The 21,102-nt window shown below is 39.5% G+C and overlaps 1 protein-coding gene across 4 annotated transcripts in view; it reads left to right on the top strand.

Annotated features, from left to right (window-relative positions):
- The window catches only part of LOC148423092 (sodium leak channel NALCN), a 78,567-nt gene that overhangs the window by 43,023 nt on the left and 14,442 nt on the right, over positions 1–21,102 (top strand). For all 4 annotated transcript variants that reach the window (XM_088415475.1, XM_088415473.1, XM_088415474.1 and 1 more), the window contains 7 exons: positions 13,788–13,924; positions 14,993–15,134; positions 15,310–15,383; positions 18,282–18,453; positions 19,442–19,533; positions 19,648–19,770; positions 20,100–20,156. In XM_088415475.1, the coding sequence (XP_088271601.1) occupies positions 13,788–13,924; positions 14,993–15,134; positions 15,310–15,383; positions 18,282–18,453; positions 19,442–19,533; positions 19,648–19,770; positions 20,100–20,156 (797 nt within the window). The remainder of the gene's footprint in view (positions 1–13,787; positions 13,925–14,992; positions 15,135–15,309; positions 15,384–18,281; positions 18,454–19,441; positions 19,534–19,647; positions 19,771–20,099; positions 20,157–21,102) is intronic.

The raw sequence follows: 21,102 nt of genomic DNA, 5'->3' as shown, positions 1-21,102 counted from the left end.
TCGTGATTTGGTATATAATGTAAATTATGAGCCAATCTATAGCCAGGCGATCAGATCGGTGTAAATTTTAGTTTTTAATAAGGTTTGTTTAATGTGTGTCGGATGGATAAAACCATGAACAAAAAGTATAATCTTTTTTTTTTTCTTTTTTAATGCAGGTGGCTGTTGGCCGTATTCCCTGTGAGATATAGAAGGTCACTGTACTTACAGTATATGTTTATTTTTACTCTTAACCTTTAATTCTATGCCTGACAAGGAAAAGCTCAAAAATATTTGGTCATCATTTAAATGCTCATTGAGCCATGCCAAATGCTGTCTTACTAGAGGTTTGGCAGCGTTTGGACTTAGTCCAAAATAGTTCAGTGAACCCAGAAGTGTACTTTGGCCCCCAAAAATCTGGATTGTATGATTTCTAGGTCTTTTGAGGCTATGCTGTTCTGGTGCCTGATTTACCTGCAGATTATTACTAAGTCAGATAGCAAACAGCATCTGTCAAAATTTGCATTCTGATCACAGGCCAGCTGACTCGCCTCTGTAAGTACTACTGACAGCCCATTTCTCTTGATTTCAAGCATTTCTCTACAACTCACTTGAGTGTGTACTTGGGGGGCTTTCAGTTTCTTGGATGGTCCCGCATTGATCAGCTTCCTTTGCCACTTTTAATATGACATATTAGAATTGAAATGGTGTGAAGCCATGCCTGGGTGGTGCCCCCATCACCCTCACGTGTATGTGCAAAAAGTGATCCATTATCATTTGGAAGGTGGAGGAAACTGTCTAGAACAAACATAATTTTCAACCATATTGTTTTGTGAGGCTGGAAACACACACACGCCCACGCATACACACAAATCCACACACATCAGTGTTGATTAGGATAATGCATTTAGCGCGTGAAATTAGGTTTGCTCCAAAGGTTTAATAAAAGGAAGGCAGCAGAGTGGTAGACAGACAGCAGAGGAAACCAGAAACGACTCGCCGTCACTACACACCCACACACTCATCAATGTCCTCAATGCTCGCAGAAGATGTGCAACTTGGACAAAATGCTGCCCAATTCAGTGTTAGTTATGTGTGGCATACTATAAAGATGCGTTTATATGCTACAGTGACACATATTTTCTGTCACATTGAAGACCATACCAATTGGCTGTGTCTAGTATTACAAATGACGACATTGTACTATATGCCATGCCTTCATCTGTGTCCCAGTTTGGTCGGATTCAGTGAGAGGACTGAAGGCCCACCATGTGGCTAACAAATCATTGTCCCTTTGCAAGAAAATATCCAAATCCAAGGGAAAATAGGTGTTTTTACACTTCAGGGTGCAGTGATGATGATAATCATGTAGGTGTGTTTGTAACAAAATGTGTAGCAATCACCCACACCCGAAGGCTAGGCCGATGAGTCATGAGATGTATTGAAAAAATTTGAGAGAAAAAAATGCTGTGAGAAATACAAAGCAGAAGGAAATGACAGACTAATGTGCAGCTGTGTACCTCAACATTAACAAAGCCAAGCGACTTTTTTCAATCCTGAGTAATAGTAGGAAATGAATGACGAATCATCGGAAAATAAATCTGTCCGATGATAATGTATTTATTTAATTGATCTGCTATCTATTTAGCAAAAAGGCCCAAGTAGAAAAATGTCAGAAAAAAATGACAAAACACTTGACGAATAATAATATACAAAATGAAAACATTGAAGTTGGTTATAAATATTTTTTAAAAGTCAACCTTCATTTCTTTGGATTATATTATTTCTGAAACTACAGTTGAATCTGTAATTTTGAACTCAACTTCCTCTGAAACACTGGTAAACCAGTTGAGTTAACATGGTTTGTAAAATGTGATGAGTAGGAACGGCAACTGTGTTGGGTTGTGTGCTTCATATTGTGAAGTCATTTAAGTATCACGGCAGTTTATATGGAGCACTCAGGCAAGCGCTAGCTACAGTAGTAAGCGGCTAATTTATGCTAGGTGCAGCTATAAGGGAGCCTTGAGCCACTGATAAACACTGGCAACAGTGGCCATACGCAAATGTCAGCGTAGTTTGTCAGAGACCTAATTTGCCAATTGAACTTGGTTTCAGAACAACTTCGGGTTATTTGGGTATTGGGAGTCCGGCGCAACAGTTGCAGGACGTAGACAAGGCATGCTGTTACCTTTTGAAAGGTGGAACAATGAACTGATAACCGTAACGACGATATATTGCGGTTTTAAAAGTCATGGTTGTTTAAAACTATCCAAATCTGTCCCCTCCCACTTTGTCTGCCTTACCAGGCAATTTTACTGTGCAGCTCTCAATGCGTATTATACGTGAGTCCTCCTCTGCTGCAGCAATCTCATTGTCCATCTCCTGCTTTGTGGGCTTTAATAGCAATATAATTTTGCTCAATATACAATATAATGTTCACTTGCTAACTTGCTGTCATGTGCTACTTTTATTATGCTTTCACCTGAGGTAAGACACAAGGCGTCTAGCCTGCTTGAGTGTGGCTCAACAATGCAAAAAATTGACCCCCTAACCAACAAAGTTGTTTCGTAAAAGAGCAGGTCAAGTTGCGAGTCAGCTATGAACTAGTAGTGTGCAAGACAGAGAGAGAGAGAGAAAGAGAGATGAATTTGACCCTTCATTAAAAGCGTTCCATAACACTGAATAGTCTTTTCAGATTTTGTTGACATGAAGTAATAAGTTTGATGATCACTGAATATAGACACAAAAGTGTTTTCATGAATATGTGAGTTAGAACCGATGACCAATTCCTGCTTCTGGTTCCTGGTGCGTCAGAACCACAATTGACTCACCATCACATTGTTATAATCTCTCTGGCGGTTTATTTTATGAGGACTGCATACATAACATTTGGTTTTTCAGTATATCTGACATGTTGTCAGATAGCCATCTACTGAGAAGCCTAGTCATCGGAGTAGATAACAGATGCTTGTCGAAAAATGGCTTGAGTAGCTAAATGGACGTGTCTATATGCATGCATTATTTGTGGTATGATGGATGGTTCCTACATTGACGCATTTATATTGTGCTCTCATGTGAATCCGTAGTAAAGTCTCCAGGGAGTTCCTCGGATTTACAAGATCCAGTGTGATCTTGTGCAGTGGCAATCCCTCACACTTCTACGCCCAAGTGAGTGTGACAGGCTTGTTGCATAGAAAATGGTGGTGGTGACACCATTCAGCAGTCAGGCTACATGTACATATATTACATATTCGTCCGACAGACTGCAAGAAATCACGTTTGGGGATGAAACAAGAGGTGCAGCATGAGACAAGTGAATGTATATATAAGTGGACATATCAATCAATCAATCAATCAATCAATCAATCAATCAATCAATCAATCAATCAAATTTTATTTGTATAGCCCTGAATATCCGAAGTGGCAAAGGGCTTCACACAATAGCACTATAAATGTATAGACATTTTATTTTATTTTATTCAAATTTAGGGTATTCTAAAGGCTCTCGGCTTTAAATGTGCATGTGTGTCTGCATATAAAATAAACACTTTTGTTAAGATGAAATCAACCTGATCAAATGCACAATGAAGAGGATGGAGTTGCCACCTGATTGTATATTAATTAAACTAAAAGCCTGCCCTCCATTTGTGGGACTTAATGGAGCAAAGGTTTATTTAGGGATTTAGCGACAGAAAGCCTAAGTAGACAGAGAGTGGAGCACAGGGGAAAAGAACGTTCCCCCTCAGAGGATTCCTGATACAATGTGCTCTTATCTCTAGAATGTCACCTTCAGTTATCAATTGGGAAGCTACCGCAGGTGTCTGAGATACTCTACCACTTAGGGCAATCATTGCCACCAGCATGCAGTTATTGTTTATATTAAAAATAAGAAAGACCAGCCAGTATTAGTCTTATGGCCCGCTGTACCTAAATCAAAATTAACTACCAGTAATTTTGTTCGAAAACATCAACTAAGGGATTGTGCCAATAGACTGATTGATTCTTAGGAATTTAATAATGTTGTAATTCCATCCATCCATCCATCCATTTTCTATCGCCGCTTATCCCTATAGGGGTCGCAGGCTTGCTGGCGCCTATCTCAGCTGGCTTCGGGCTGTAGGCGGGGGACACCCTGAACTGGTTGCCAGCCAATCGCAGGGCACATAGAGACGAACAACCAACGAAGGACAATTTAGTTTGTCCAATTCACCTGCCATGCATGTTTTTGGGGAGTGGGAGGAAGCCGAAGTGCCCGGAGAAAACCCATGCGGGCTTGAGGAGAACATGCAAAATGTTGTAATTCACTATTGCCAAATCTGTATTAATGAATTTCACAAAATCAAGTGCACCTGTCTCATTTGTGCAGATATTTGTCTTTTCATGGAACCACGCTGAAGAAATGTCTCTTTGACACATTGAGAAGTAGTCAGTGTACATCTTATATAACAGCTTAATTTATTGTTCCCTATGAATAACTCAAAATACATCCTTTAATGTCTAAACCACTGGCAACAACAGTGAGTACAACCCTAAGTAAATAAAGCCCTTTATCGTCAATATTTTGTATGGCCACCATCATTTTCTACCACTGACCTCACTCTCCTGGACATGGAGTTCACCAGAGCGTCACGTTTCCACTGGAATCCTCTTCCACTCCTCCATGACGCCATCGCCAAGCTTATGGATATTCAAGATCTTATGCTCCTTTACCTTCAGTTTGAGGATACCTCAAAGATTTTCAATAGAGTTTAGGTCTGGTAACTTGCTTGGCCAGGCCTTCATCTTTACCCTCAGCCTTTTTAGCAAGGCAGTGGTCATCTTGGAGGTGTGTTTGGGATCATTATCAGTTGGAATAATGCACTGCGGCCCAATTTCTGGAGAGAGGGGATCATGCTTTGCTTCAACATGTCACAGCACACGTTGGTGTTCATGTTTCCCTCAATGAAGTGTAGCTCCCTGATGTCGGTAGCACCCATGCTGCCCTAGACCATGACACCATGCTGGACTGTAGGCAAAACACCTGTTTTTATACACCTTACCAGGTTGCCACCACTCATACTTGACACCATCTGAACCAAATATGTTGATCTTGGTCTCATCACACCACAGGACATGCTACCACTTATCCTGGTCCTTACTCTGTTTGTCTTCAGCAAGCTTTGGACTTTCATGTGTGTCATTATTTACAAGGGGCTTCATCTGGGACAATGGCAGTGCAGACCAATTTGATACGGTGTGCGGCGTATTGTCTGGGCACTGACAATCTGACCCCCCATACCTTCAACCTTATAAACAATGGTGCAAAAACTTTTCTGTCCATGCTATGGGGTACCATGATGAAGCATGCTTAGCTGTTTGACTGTGACAATCCCTTTGTCCTGTGCTTCTGTGTTGCGGTCATTCTCTGGCTTTTTAAAGCGAATTAAAACATATGATACAAAAGGATTTCTTTTTGGATCTGAAATGCATAGATAAACTGTACAACTGAATTCATTGAAGTCTTCTTGAGGAAAGAAAGAAGAATGGATTTTGTGTTGAATTGTTTTGGGAGACAGCCATTTTGGTGAGTGCAAGATTTTATTGAGGTATTTTTTCATCTTTAATATGTTTTTGTCATTTTGTTTTGTTAATTTTCAATTAATGGTAAATATATACAATTATGTTCTTATGTTAAACTGCAAGTTGTAATATAGCGTATATTTAAAAATAAAATAGTAAAATCACTTTTATTTTAAGTTTTGACAGTATCACGTATGAACTGCCACTATATACTGTATGTATATATATATATATATTCACTAGAATAGTGGTCACTGTAAATCAGTCTGTTTGTGGATGTTAAGTTGCAAATATCAGGTGTACCAAATGTCCAACATCTAGTATCTAGCCTTAAGCTCAATCAGCAAGTTTGTTTCTTCTTTCATTATTATGTATTCACGAGCAGTGGCTTCGAAATGAATTACACTTCAACACTTTAAGGAGTAGCATAAGAGACAAAGGCAATGTGGAGAGGGACATTTTATTATTGACTGAATCTACGCTGTACAAATACATTGACAGAAATATCAGGATTTATGTGATGTAATTTTTTGCCACACAGTTATTCTTAAGCATTTATGTAAAAAAAAAAAAAAAAAACCTCCAACCTTGATGAGCCAGGACCTTTGATGGCAAAAGCACAGACTTAAACACCATAGGCTAGGTGTTTATATTGATAATAATAGTATAATGTTGTTTTGAATCTTGAAGGTAGCTATTAGAGGTTTATGGGCTGCATGGCTCTACAGCAGCTCCACAGCACGCCTCATTAGCCATCTAATGAGAGAAGGAGAGTGTGACCCTGCTCACTCATTCTCAGCTCGTCTTCCCCCTGGGTATAGCAGCTGGATAGGACTAGAAGCATGGGGGACCCAACACAAATGTCTCAAAGGCCAATAGGTTATTACATATAATACGATATACATGTTAATTTTAGCTTTGATCATGGACATAACTGCTGGGATGAATGCAGATTTATGCGCAGAACCATTAGTTTTGAATAAGAAATGACACTAAATTACACGGTTAGGGCTAAAAAAAAATGGTTTCTACAAAGTGGTTCATTCAGTTCAGTCCCACGTTTTTTTTTCTTTTTTTTTTTCCACAAATTGTGGAAATTTGGTTAAACAGGCACCTAGTTTGAGGAAAAGTTCAAAGAAAATTCAAAATATGTGATGAAGTATTTTTGAAAAAAAAATGCAAATATATATATATATATATATATATATATATATATATATATATATATATATATATATATATATATATATATATATATATATATATATATATATATAGGTATATGTGTGTGTGTGTAACTGTTTAAATTGTAGTTCAAATTTGTCATTGGTGACCAGCTCTGGGTGTACCCCACCTTTTCAATTAAAGTGACCCAGATAAAGACTGGAAAACAGGTATATGTCAGGTGTACAGTGTTTTTATAACCTTTTTGTTCTAAGGTTTGGTTCTACCAAGTATTGTTGTGTTTTATGAGTGGAAACGAAAGCTCTGGCTGATTGTACAGTCATGCTAACAGTCTGCTTTAGTCTTCCTTTTGCCCTTGGTCGGAAAAAGGGCTGGCATTCTTTAGACGCTTAGCCGAGCCTGAAATTGGCTTGAATGGAGGAGGAAGCAGTCGCAGGTTCGACTGAGTGACTCCTCAAGGCAAAACACATTAGTCTTATCTCCATGGCTAAAATATATCTCATCCATTCACTGTCAAAGAATGCACAGACTAATGTATAAAAAGATATACAGGGAGAGCAAATGTAAGTATATTCTGTTCATACCCTCCGATAGTATTCCAAAGGGTGTGAGATGATCCATGCTGAAAGTAGTATGCCCTGTATGTGCGCTTTATTGATCATGTGTATTGACCACTCTGAGGATCCAGTGTGTTAGCACATACTGTTAATAGTGATCCATGGCGGCTTATTGGTGATAGCAGAACACCAGGTGAGCGACCTTGCATCAATAAATAAGCACCCAACAAAGGAAACGATTACGCAAAACCTGACCAATACGTTTTAACAATAGACTTTGTATGTTAATTGCTTTAAAGTGAAATCTTCGTATAGACTCCAAATGGTCTCGGGTATAGTACACTGCAATATGTTCCTACGGGGAAATTAAATTAAATCCAGCTTGCCTTTGGCTTTTTTTTTTTTAATCTCCCCTCAGTCGGATGCCCTCATTGAAAAGGAACACAAGGTAAACAATTAATTGGCTCATGTCACACTTGGCCATTTAAATGTCTGGTTCTAACTTCAGGCCGTTTTGTAAAGAAAGGAAGCAATGAGTAGCAAATGGAGGAAAAGAGAAGTTCCAAGTTGGCACAGGGAGCAAGAAAAAGGGTGATTGCATCGAAAGTTTTGTTTTAATGGGATGCTTCTTTGTGTCTGACCAATTGATTAGAACCTTTGGGAACAATAGAGTCTATATTAATTCTTCATTGTTGTCCCCTGTATGTGTGCATCGCTCTCGTGTACAGTACTGCCAATTGTGCAGACATTCTTTGGGATGAATCAGCACTTTCTGGGTGTCTACCCAAGAATTGCAGTGCCATAGAGAATTTCAGCACACCTTTATTTTCAACCCCATAAAGTTGGGATTAATCTTTGTGCTTTAAGGGAAACTAGGAGAGGCGTAATCATCAATTATTCGATTAATTGTCCATTAAGAATTGAGTTAGCTTTGTGCGATTAATTGTAGACTTAGCACGGGCGGTCCCTATTGATTCAGTCTTAACTAAGACGGATTTTTTTTTCATTTGTTTCACAGCTTTTTTTTTAATTATTGCTTTTATTTGTACTGCTTCTTCTCTTTAGATTGCGGGTGAGCTGGAACCAACTCCAGCTGACTTTTGACACATGCTGTGGTATACCTTAGAATGGTCACCGTCCATTGACATTAAAAAAAAATAAATAAAAAATATGTGAGTGCGTGTGCATGTGTGTGTGTGTGTGTGTGTGTGGGGGGGGGGGGGGTGCATTTGATGTGTTTTCACAAAATTAGGCTCATGTCTCAGAAAAATAATGCTGATAAATTCATATATTTTAATTGTACACTTATGTCACATTAAAATAGCTCAGAAATAGGAAATTGACTTTTGTTATGTTGAAATCCTTACTTTTGAGAAAAATGCCTTTAAAATACCTAAAAAATGATGAGAATACAGCAAATTGACTTTGGTTGTCACTTTAAAATACCTTAGTTTTGAGAAAATCCTATTTAAGTTTTAAGGAAAATATATTGATTACTCACTTTCTGAAACTTTTGAAAGACTTATAGAAAGTAAATTCCAACAGCAGGTAAGCACATCATCTGAGATTTTAAACCTCTAAAATGTTAAGAAATCAGCCTCTGCTTTGAAGATTACATTTAGCTTATAGTTCATCTCTTGGGTCGTCATAAGGCAACATGTGTTTGTAATAATGTTCGCCACTTCTGATTTTTGTTATTTAGTTCAGACTTTTTGGTCAATTCAATTAATTTGCCGGAGGGCGGCTTGGTGGGTGAGTGGTTCGAGGTCCCGAGTTCAAATCCACCTTGCTCCGGCCTTCCTCGAGCCTGCGTGGGTTCTCACCTTTCCTCCCACTCTCCAAGGACATGCATGGCAGATGTATTGTACATTCTAAATTGTCCTCAGGTGTGATAGGGTGCATGAATGGTTGTTTGTCTTTGTGTGCCCTCCGATTGACTGGGCTGCACAATTATGTCCAAAATAATAATCACAATTATTTTGGTCAATATTTAAATCACTATTATTCATTACGATTATTCTTTATATTTGGTCAAACATATCTATTTCTTGCACTTTTTTTAAACAAGCATGTAGTAAACAAACAAGGCTTCAATGCTTGATACTTAAAACCTGGCACATACTGTAACAAGACCTACAACACCCTTAACGTTCTTTTGCAAGAAAAAAAACGTACAAAAGTACCCGAATCGCTCAAAGTGAGTATGGACAGTGTCAAGTTTGGTCATTTCAAAGACAACTGACTTTCCAAAATTGGTCTCATTTGACAGCTAGCAAGGTATACAGTATATGAGGAATCCGGTGAGAAATTCAACACCATTTCACTCTGGCGCTGATGGGAGGCTGCTAAAAGTACCAGAATAACTCAAAGTGACTACGGACTTAGCAGTTAAACTGCCATTTTCAGTCATTTCAAACTGAATTTATTTTGTCAATCGGATTTTTCAAAATGGGTCTCAATTGACAGCTAGTACGGTATATTAGGGGGTGAGAAAAGCTTTTGTTATGCAAATATGTGGGAAATATTGCCATCTAGGTGGTATTGAAACCTGAAATCATGAGAGCGCAGCCAACCTCAGCGTCGCTTTCCAGTCTCTCAGTTGAGACTGCTGCTAAGGCTTGGTTTATGCTCTGTGCGGAAAGAAGACACGCGGAATCTTGCAGTACTTAATACTCGGCGCGGCTTTCCCCCGCAGTCAGCCGATATTCTGCTAGTAAATAGAATCTACAGCATACAAAGAACACTACACTACTGTATAAAAGAGGTAGAGAATCCTATTGGAGTCAAATGATCGAAATTCTTTCAAGCTTTTTTATAACAGACTCCTCATGTATATCCAGTGTGCGTGCTCGCTAGGAGTTGTTTACAGTATTTAGGTCACTGTAGTTCTTTTTAGTTGTATAATAAAATTGTTTATACCAGCAAACTTCCATGAGCAATAGTTTGTCTGCCATATTGTGTGCGCGGGAGAAACTCCAGAAGGTTCACGTTGCGGAAAATCTGTCCCAGCAGGGGCGCAGTTGCCGAAATGACGTCATTTGACGCGTGGAACCGTGCGGAGTTCACGTCAAGCATAAACCAAGCATGCTGCCGCCCTTCTTGCAGGATTTGCCTGCTTGCTATATTTGTTAAGATTAATGAAATCTTACTCTTGCCTTTTCCCCCTGGTGGTTACATGCACATGTAAACATTTCACATTTTCCACATTTTGTCATTTTACAGCCTCATTCCAAACTATCAAATTAATCCCCTTCCTCAAAATTCTAGGCACAACACACTGTATACGACCCTTTTTTTTGGGGCAGGGGGGGCGGGGGGGCATTTTTTTAATGGATTAAATAAAACTAAGAAATTATATTTCCAGATGTATTCAGAGCCTATGTTTAATGCAGTCTTTTTTTTTTTTTTATAAAGAAGCCACAACCTTAGCACACCAATTCCAAGGCAGTTCTGCCCATTCTTCTTGCTGTAGTTCTCAAGCTTCATCAAGTTGGATGGATCTCCAGAGATGTTCAATTGGTTTCAAGTCTGAGCTTTGGCTAGAACACTTAAGGACATTCACAGAGTGATTCTAAAGTCAGTCATTTGAGATATTGGCTACATGTTTCGCTTCAATGTCCTGTTGAGACATGAAACTTTACACTAGAGCGCTCTGTAGCAGGTTTTCATCCAGGATATCTTTGTATATTGCTGCATTCATTATTCCTTCTATCCCTACTTGTCTGCCAATTCCTAATACTGCACCCCTTTGTCTAGCGCCAAAAGAAGAGTGAAACAACAAATACACTACACTACAAGAAGAATTGCTGTTAGATTAGGCAATACCACTAGACACGAAATGCCCGAAACCAAGACCTAATGCTTGAAGGGTGCATGGAATTGTAAAGCATGCAGGAATTCAGTGGCAGCAAAAGGACTGTAAATGTTAGTGTCATAATGAAGAGGCCTACATCCTACATTGGATTGAAAATGGCTGATTAATGATGATTACAAGGGGTGTTCATCTCTCAATAAAAGACAATTCAATACAGTTTTGGTATGTTGGGTACAAAACATTTCTAGGGTGCTTGAATTTGAACGTGGAAGGATACGATACGATTCATCTCTGTAGTATGACATTTCCAATATGAGACAATTCAGTATGTATCTCGATACATTTCAAATAGGGAACAATTTGATAAGTTCATGCACTCACATCTTTTAAATGAAGAAAAATGATGTTTCAATTTAAATTGGTTACAAATTCCATCTGTCAGCTTTTGTATTTGCCTATTTTATTTGTTTGGCATGTTAATCTCCTAATCATAGAGAGAAGGATTTGGTGAGCAAACACTGGCACATAATTCTTTAATTTCCCCTCACTCGCTGATCACTGAAAAGACACTCCCATACCTGAATGTGTAAATACTGCAGTAAACAAAAAAGTAATGCCAAGAATATAACGGCACAGTTGTCGTGCTGCACAATCAAATGACCAGCACGAAAGGAGGTTTGCTTTCACACATAGGTAAATGGACTGCAAAACATTAACCAAGCTCAGCTAATTTGCCACTCAGCGAGTGGCCTGCTCTGAATGATAAGCTGCCTTAGCATTGCTTTAAATGCAGTATGCTGGCGGTCCTAATCGGCAATGCATCAAAGGTTATCTGCAGGCACCCACACAGAGACTACCTGCCAGGGATTTTCAATCAGCCTCCCCATATGTAATTAAATGGAAATAATTGCTTTCATTTCCCCTTTGTCATTTTATTCTGTCAACCCTTTGCAACAATACACGTTGTTCTGTTGCTGCATGTTTCCCCCCTCTTCCTTTTCTCCACAAACCACTCCAAAGTAACCTTTGTTTTCTTTTTTGTTGGCTTCTTGCATTATACGCTCAAAGTAAGTCATGGGGCTGTGGGAAAAGTGTGTCTTCATGTGACTGTGCTGTTGTAGGTTAGCGTGTTACTGCCATCATCAGGCAGGAACTTAAAGCTGCAAACTGTTTTTTGCTGGTGCTTCCCCCCCATTAGTAGATGATGAGATGCAAGCCTCATTATTGTCCCAAGAACCAAGTACTGTTTCTTTTGTTTTTTGTTTTTGTCGGTTTCAATCCTCTTATCTTGAACTCTGAATATTCACCCTACAGTACGTATACAAAGTGTTAAATATCAGGTTTATCTGATGAGAACAAAAGTGACCACGATTAGAATTGAACATTACCCCCACCACGACAATAAACAAAAAACATTGTTTAGTATAAACATGAAAATCTGTTTAAGAGAAATATATCAGTGCAAACAAACTTACTACAACAAAAAATACATACAATATGTACGTACAGTTGATTTCATAATGTTGCAGAGCATGACAACCAAAGATTTGCGCATCTTGCCGCAAAACACAAAACCATGCTTGTCATGCTTTGGGGTTTGTTTTCTTTGACTTGAACATATTATTTTGCTTTATGAACGGTTCCACAAGACAGTCAAATTTAGCTGCGAACCTTGAATCAACTAAATACAGTAATTGATTCAGTAAGCAAGAATTAAGAGAAAAATAGGAATGCCAAAGGCTGAAAATGTGTGGAGTGGCCTGAAGAGGGCAGTGCACAAAAGAAATCCTTGCAATCTTGACAACGGTTTGTCCTCCCACCGTGGCCAAGATTGGCCAAATACTGAGTACTGTTAAAGGGATCAATTCTAGATCACCTAGTTCATGGTATTTTTCCACTTTCCACAGTTAAATATATGCATGTGAATTACGTCAAATTGGCGATTTGATTTAATATTTCCAACCCGGAAGTAATACGCCTTGATTGTAGAGGCTGCACCACTTACCGTGTGGCTGCCTCACCTCCTCATGACGTCGTTCAATGCCAGCCAGCCACGAAACAACCATCCATCATCTTGACCACTCATTCTCACAAGGCTTGCGGATGACAGAGACTATTCCAACAGAATGAATGAGGGAAAAAAAAAAAAAAAAACGGCATTAAAATGCAAAACAGCGTCAATCCACAGCTTCTACTAACAACCGTTCCTCCTATCAAATCAGTCCCCTTGGGAACGCAGTATTCATAAAGATATTTCCACTCTCTGGTGAATTATTTACTACTGACGTTGATTGTCTGGCTATGTGCTCCCAAACACACATTTTCACCACTTTGGAATTTTCTGAGGTGAAACATTGTAACTACTGAATGAAACATTGCGGATTACCTGGCCGACTCACTGCAAAATGTCTCCTCCCCAACTCCGAAACCAAAATGAAGGGTGCTGTAAAGGAGGTACGAATTTTCATGATTGGACTCCTTTAAAGCAAAAGACTTCGTATGTAGCATTATTTTTGTCTTTAACATGCATTTATTCCACAATCATTTTGAAGAAAAGTGAGCGTGTATATCCCTTAAAACTATTAATCGTGGTGTCCTGTTTTTACATCAGAAAAAGCTGATATTGTAACGTTTACATTCTGTATCAACCATGCATGAACTTGATGGACTCCTTGCTGTTATGCTTCATTTAGCTCAAGCAAAGTGAGGCAAATGCTGACACCAAAGAGAAGCTACCCCTACGACTCAGGATCTTTGAAAAGTTCCCCAACAGACCTCAGATGGTGAAGATCTCCAAGCTTCCGTCGGACTTCACCGTGCCCAGAATCAGGTATGTCACCCCAGTAGCTTTGTTTTAACTACAGGCACAACCTATTTGTTAACTGTTTGGTCAACTAAAGCAAGCTTAAAAATAAAGGCATTGTGGTTGTTATGGTTATGGTTGTCGTGGTTGTTCCCAAGTAAGCTTCCATTCGGTTTCATCATAAGCCCAGAAGCCTTTGGTTGTACGTGTTACGAATGAGCCTCATAGCGTGATCATAAATTGGACCACAAACAGACAGCAGGAGAATGTTCGAACACGTTTTAATAACAAACATGCACGTCCAGCGTCAAAGGCAACAAACAAAATGTCAAAAGGGAAAAGTACAACTGAAAACGCAGAGGCAAAATACAAAGTATAAGTAAAAGTGGTCTAAACCAAAAATACACACCAAAGAGGCTGAGAGGGAGCGGAGTGCACAGGAGAACGACTGACCAGATAAAAGTAAGTGTATGAAAAAAAAAAAAACATATTTTTTGCTTGGTTAAAAACATTGTTTTAGACAGATGACCAAATAACACATTTTCACTTTCACAAGAATGACCAATCTTTATGCATTTTTTAAATTGCATTCATATTGCTTACTTAAACTTTTAAACTGTGCTTAGCAGCACAATAATCTCCTCTCTCAAAACATTTTAGACCAATCCCTCCCCTTAAATTTTGGCACACAAACAGCACATTTGAATCTGCATATATTGTTCAAATGTGATCAATATGAACGTCAATTGTAGCTGTCTGCTAAACTGGCTAAATATGACTTCAGAGCGACCGTGTCATTTCACATCGGGAGTTGGGAGCAACACTTGCTGTTGAAACACTAGTCAAGTTTTACTGCAACATGCAACATGACTTGTTTCAGCCCTAATGACATCTCGAAGATATACCCTACCATAAGCTAGCAAGGTAAAGCTGATATGAGACCAACAACGTTATAGATACGTCTTTTTTTAGCTTTAAATTTTGTGTGTGTTTGCCATAGTCTAGGTATTACTGTATAATGCCTACGTGGATTACCATCATAAAGTTCTAAATATGTTTACTGTTGTCATGTTTCCTGTGTGCCACGTCCTCAAGGGAGAGTTTCATGAAGCAGTTCATCGACAGGCAACAGCAGGACCCAAGTTGTTTGATTCGAAGACTCCCCTCGGCCTCGTCGTCCTCCTGTGACCACTCCAAACGTTCGGCCATTGAAGACAACAAGTATATAGACCAAAAGGTGCATTGAGGCTCAAGTTGACTTGTGAATATGAGGGTGATAACGTCTTCCCTTTGCTGATTAAAAACAGCAGTGACAGAGAGCTATGGTGTTTTATTTTTCCAAACACTGCATTTATTATTTGTGCCAGTTCAATTCACCTGCTCGGTTTTGTAACCTTTGTTTGTTCCCTCAGCTTCGCCGGTCAATATTTAGCATCCAGGCTCGGAATCTGCTGGAAAAGGAAACAACAATCAATAAAATACTACGGTAAGACACATGCACATATTCTGTATTCCGTATTCAGCTCTAAGTTGTAATGTAAAAATGCAGTCCAGTAAAATGTTATCAACAGTCAATTTGTTGTTTTATCATAATACAGAGAACTTATAAAGAAAACAATATACATATTTTAACATTTTAGTCCTGTCCAAAAATCAAGTTGTAGCATATTTTGCACAGACACCATATTTCCTGTGTCGTCGGGAAATTGTTTTTTTTTGGCATCCTAAAAGCTGTTTGGCCAATCCCGAGTCTTGTTTTCATATCAGGATGACAATGGGTGGAGCTTCAGCATTACAACTAGAGTAGCTGTGAAGAATGCCTCTTGTCATCTTACTGGGAAGTGTATGTATAAAAGCCACCTGGACCTCTCTTGGATTTGTAATTGTCGGCTGCATACAAGCAAGTATGCATTGTATATTGTATCTACTCACTCAAATGTACATCTTGTACAGACAATAAAAGCAGTATTAGCATACACTGCGTGTTGAATATGTGCCAAATAGATAGACATATATCTAGACTCAAATATGGGCCTCAACAATTAAACTGACAAAGGAATTGAATCAAGTACATCAGAAAAAGCCTCAAGCATCTTTAAATAAGATGTATTATCAACATTTGCAGTTAAAGTCTGTGTAAAGGATATAAAATCCATCAAAACACTTGTTTAGTTGGTGACTGCTTCATGCTTTTACTCCCACACTCAGGCCAGCTTTTGACTCAGTTACTGTTGTGAAATAAATAACATAATTTGTTGTCCAGCATGGCACCGGGTGTACATTAGCCCGCTGGCACCATGTCCAATCTGTCTGCCCTCCCCTCCTCCTCCTCCTCTTGCTCCTGAAAGGTAGATGCTACATTAGCATTCATAACACGTTGCGTCTGCTGTGCCATCACCGAATACAAAATCAAGTTCACGTCAGCATCAATAGTTTAGCACGTACGCATGCATAATGTGAGTCATTTTCTCAATTGATTGAAGAGCTAACATTGTGAATGCCCTCTGGTTGCTTTATTAAGCCTTCATTTCCTCACAGAGGAGTGTTTTTATTTTAAGTAAAATGGCAGGACACTAGTCTGCATTACCTAGCTCAGGGGTGTCCACACTATGGTCCGGGGGCCATTTGTGACCCACCATGCGTTTTTCAGGTGCTCATGACAAAATGACTAAAATTGACATTTAAACTTGTGACCAATAGATGGGGGTCAGTTGAGGGATAAAGGACGTTTAAAAATAGGTACTACCACTAGTTTTGAGTTACTTTATATCCTGCGAAGCTTTTCTAGATTCAGAAAAAACAAATAAACTATAACTAATACAACAATTTGTCTCAATGACACAATGTGTCAAAACACTGGTGAGTAAAGCTAATTCATTTTTAGAAACAAAAAATCTCCACAGTCCTTTTTGTAAAGGTGCATAAAAACCATTATGGTTTTTGGGGGCATTTGGGGCGGCATGGCTTAGTGGTAGAATGGTCGTCTCCCAGCCGAAAGGCCGTGGGTTTGATCCCCGACTATCTAGACCATGTCTAAGTGTCCTTGAGCAAGACAGTGAACCCCCAGTTGCTCCTGATGCTGCGTCATCATTAGGTAAATGACTAGTTAGTGTAAAGCGCTTTGAGTACCTAAGGTAGAAAAGCGCTATATAAGTGAAAGTCCATTTACCATTTACCATTTAAGGATGCTCAAGTCATTGCTTGAAAAACAGCTTACTACAGTTTTCTCTTGTTTTGCTTTTGAGTGTGTCTTAGTGATGGGAAAATGAAGCTTCATGAAGTACCTGTATTATTGTTTTACTTCTCCATATGGTGCTCTTGGTTTAGTGAAATGAAAATGTTTTAAATTCCTCCCCATTTTTTTGAAAGAAGAATTCCATCTAGAGAGGTCAAATAACTATCACAAGTGCTTCATGAAGCTTCATTTGTCCATCACTCGTGTGGAGATAGGATTTGACTGCTGTGCAATTGAGGGGCTGCAATTGGCTGGCAACCAGTTCAGGGTGTCCAGCGCCAACTGCCCAAAGCCAGCCGGGATATGCAAAAGCTAGCCTGCGACCCTTGTGAGGATAAGCCGCTCTGGAAAATGGATGAATGGATGGATGGATGCAGTGCAGGGGTGGATCTAATGTAGAGGCATACAGCAAAAATTTTGAAAAATGTTGAACTATTTGCCCTATCACTAGGGCATTAGGTAGTAGTCAAAACAAAATATGTATTAACAATGTGTAATTTTTCCTTTTGTCTTTATGAAATTACATTTGAAATTTTTTAAAGTGGCCGTTGCATCATTATATTTTTCTGTGTGTGGTCCTCAAACAAAAAAGTTTGAACCCCCCTGCCCTAGCTGATTCAGTGAGGAACTTCAACAACAACAAATATCATCCATCCATCAATCCATTTTCTGTAGCCGCTTATCCTCTAGGGCTGCTGGTGCCTAACCCAGTTATTGGGGGACACTCTTAACTTTGCAAGGCAGGTAAGGGACAAAGAACCATTCAGGCCCAATCAAGTTAGAGTGTCCAATAGACCTGCCATGCATGTTTTTGGAGTGTGGGAGGAAGCAGGTGTGCCTGTAGAGAACCCACGCAGGCTCAGGGAGAATATGCAAACTCCCCACAGGAGGGCTGAAGCGAGCTGAAATTGAACTCGGGACTCTGAACTGTGAGGCGGACGTGATACCCACTGTTCCAACAAGCTGCTCACACCAAATTGATTAATTGATAAATCATAAATATGTCCAGATCTTGTTGCTTGGCAGGTTTTCTCAAGGATGTTTTTTAAGGAAAAAAAATGCATACTCACTGCCACACAGACTAACAAAAGGAAAGGGACAAATGGCATTTACATTTAATGTCTGCGCCTTTGCTTATCTCTTCTGCAGGGCATGCACAAGACAGCGGATGCTTAGCGGGTCATTGGAGGGGCAGCCGACTAAGGAACGTTCCATCCTTAGCGTGCAACATCACATACGCCAAGAGCGCAGGTCTTTGCGACATGGCTCCACCAGTCAGAGGATCAGCCGAGGAAAGTCGCTGGAGACCCTCACCCAGGATGTGAGTATTCCATACTATAATGTCGGAAGTGAATTTTTCGTCCGTCATTATAATCGTTGAGATAGACGTTGCATCAACTGTCCATCACCCCACCCCCACCCCCGTTGCCAACGGAAATACAAACCAGCCAACTGTTTTGCCTGTTGCTTTCTTCCATTGACTATAAACTGGTATCGTTTTCTAGTCAATTAGACTATAATCACATAACGCCGCCACCAAGAGGCAATGATGACTGAGTGTTGCTTTGTTGAAACTCCGAACCGAAAATCAAATTTCATTTACCTTCAGAGTGACATGATTTAAGCCAGTTACAGCCATATTCCCTAGCGAGGGTAACGATGCGTGTGCCTTCTTCGTATTTCTTGATTATCTCCAGCTTTGTTGCCATAGTAATCATCATCTTCTCCCTTTAACATCACTAGCAATATTGGAACCGGTGGCTAACAAATTAAAGTTTGAATTAAGCACTAAAATGCACAATAAATACGATATCGTAAGCACTCACACGAGATCAAGTCTTTAGCATCTTAGTGACACCATGACGCCGACCAATAGCAGACCAGCATCTTAGTGACGTATGCAGTGACGCACATAGTGACGTATGAACATGGTGTGACTCGCACAGTCGTACGCATGCACACTGACCGCCAAATTTGAATTTTGTAATTGTTCTTGATGCCAGTCTATGGCGGGAAAAATGTCATAACAAGGGAACGCAAAAACTTCAAATCCCACTTTGTAACGTGAAAAAAAAAATGTAAGCTAGGGACACCGTTACCTGGTGGTCCACTGTATTATGGAATTGGGCAATGGAATATTAGTGATGTGTCTTGCGCAACACCGATGCGCCAATCGACAATGACAGAAAAGGATCAGTGCTCTGATGACTGACAGACCAGCAAAAAAATGTTAGAGGACCACCTCTGAAAATGACATAAAAATGTCAAGTGTTAGTGATTTTTTTTTTTTTTTTTTTTTACTTTCAAAGCATTCAAGCACTGTCCGCTACCGAAATGCCCAAAGAGAGGACAGCGAAATCAAGATGATCCAAGAAAAAAAAGAACAAGCAGAGATGAAACGGTAGTCAAACATAAAAAATGTAAACATAAACAACAGCTCCTTTTGACACTTACTGCGGCACTCCTTTACCGGCACTGCCGTTTGTTTCCTCCATCTCTCTGATCGGCCCGACAGAAAAGTCCAGGAGGAGGAGCTTAGAGAGAACCATCCATACTTCGATAAGCCTCTCTTCATTGTAGGCCGGGAACACCGCTTCAGGAACTTCTGCCGTATGATTGTTCGAGCGCGCTTCAATGCGTAAGATGACTCTGCCACTTTTGATGACACGTAAACCAAGAAACTGTAGTTTTAAGTCCAGTATAAGCTTTTTGACATGAACACACATCCAAACTCTGCAAGCACATAACTTCAGATCAAATCAAGGCTTTTGGATGTAAAGGCAAACTTTTGAATTTGTTTAACCACATTGTAAATGCACATCTACTAAATAAGGTATATTCTGACTGCATGAAATTTGCATTTTTTTTTAATCTACAATTTCACTTGCATCATATGAATACAAAATGTTAAGACTTTACATTACTGCATCATCACACTGTGTTCTATTACGCTGAATCCATCTGTAGATCCAAAACGGACCCTATCACAGGAGTGGTGAAAAACACAAAGTACCACCAACTTTAGTAAGTACTTAACTGAAGTACATGATATTTTAAACTTTCCACAATTTACTGTAGGTGGGTTTGTATTACAGGTTATACAGCCACTTCGATATTATGAATTTCTTAGAAAATGACAATGCACTGCTGACTGCTTGGAGAATGAGTTCTTGTTTTGAGTGCATGGGCAGTGCTCAATTAATGACATTACAACGGGAGGAGTTTAAGGACCCTATCATTTCTCCGATTGGGAGTGGCTTTTACTAAGAGCGCAGCAATGAGCAAGAATGCTCAGAGATGTGTGAATGGGGGAAAACCAATGGGGTTTGGGGTAGTTTTGGGTGAAGAAATAGCTTATAGCAAATTTGCATGATACACGCAATTTAATTTGGGTCCAAAGCAAATGCAATGTGTGAGATGGTTTATAAGGCTCATATTTATATTCATATGTATGTAATACAAAGGTTTATGTCAAGATAACACAGTGGAAGCGCCAAATGTCAAAGTTACCAAGCTACGTTCAATGTTGGCTTTATTGTGGAAATGCCTTTAAAAAGTATAACAAGCATTAGACCACATAGAATGTATGGTGACATAAGATGGATTGACTGTCTACTCAAGGGTTGTTTTCAGTTTAGATGGTTTCGCTGTTTGATTGTTTTTTAACTTCTCCATGGAAACCCTCGTGAAGATCGAAGCGGATAGTGGTCCAGAATTTAACAAGTTGAGTTGGTACCATGTGGTTGCATTGTGACTTGAAACGTGCGATCCTGTGGTTGCTAATGAGAGCTGTCAGGTGAGCACAGGCCTCGAAATAAATGAAATCTCTCGGTGCTGTGGCCGAAATGAATTTAATTATTTAAGTTCTGCTTGAAGGCACATTCTCCTTTGAGAACTGTCTAGGATATTCAGTCCCAAATCAGCGTAACAGGACACTCATCAGGCATAGCATCAGCTACACCTGCGCTGT

Source organism: Hippichthys cyanospilos, chromosome 5 (assembly GCF_059441005.1).
Source record: "Hippichthys cyanospilos isolate Australia breed blue-spotted pipefish chromosome 5, RoL_Hcya_1.0, whole genome shotgun sequence".
Classification (NCBI taxonomy): Eukaryota; Metazoa; Chordata; class Actinopteri; order Syngnathiformes; family Syngnathidae; genus Hippichthys; species Hippichthys cyanospilos.
This window is presented reverse-complemented; position numbering and strand designations above follow the sequence as displayed.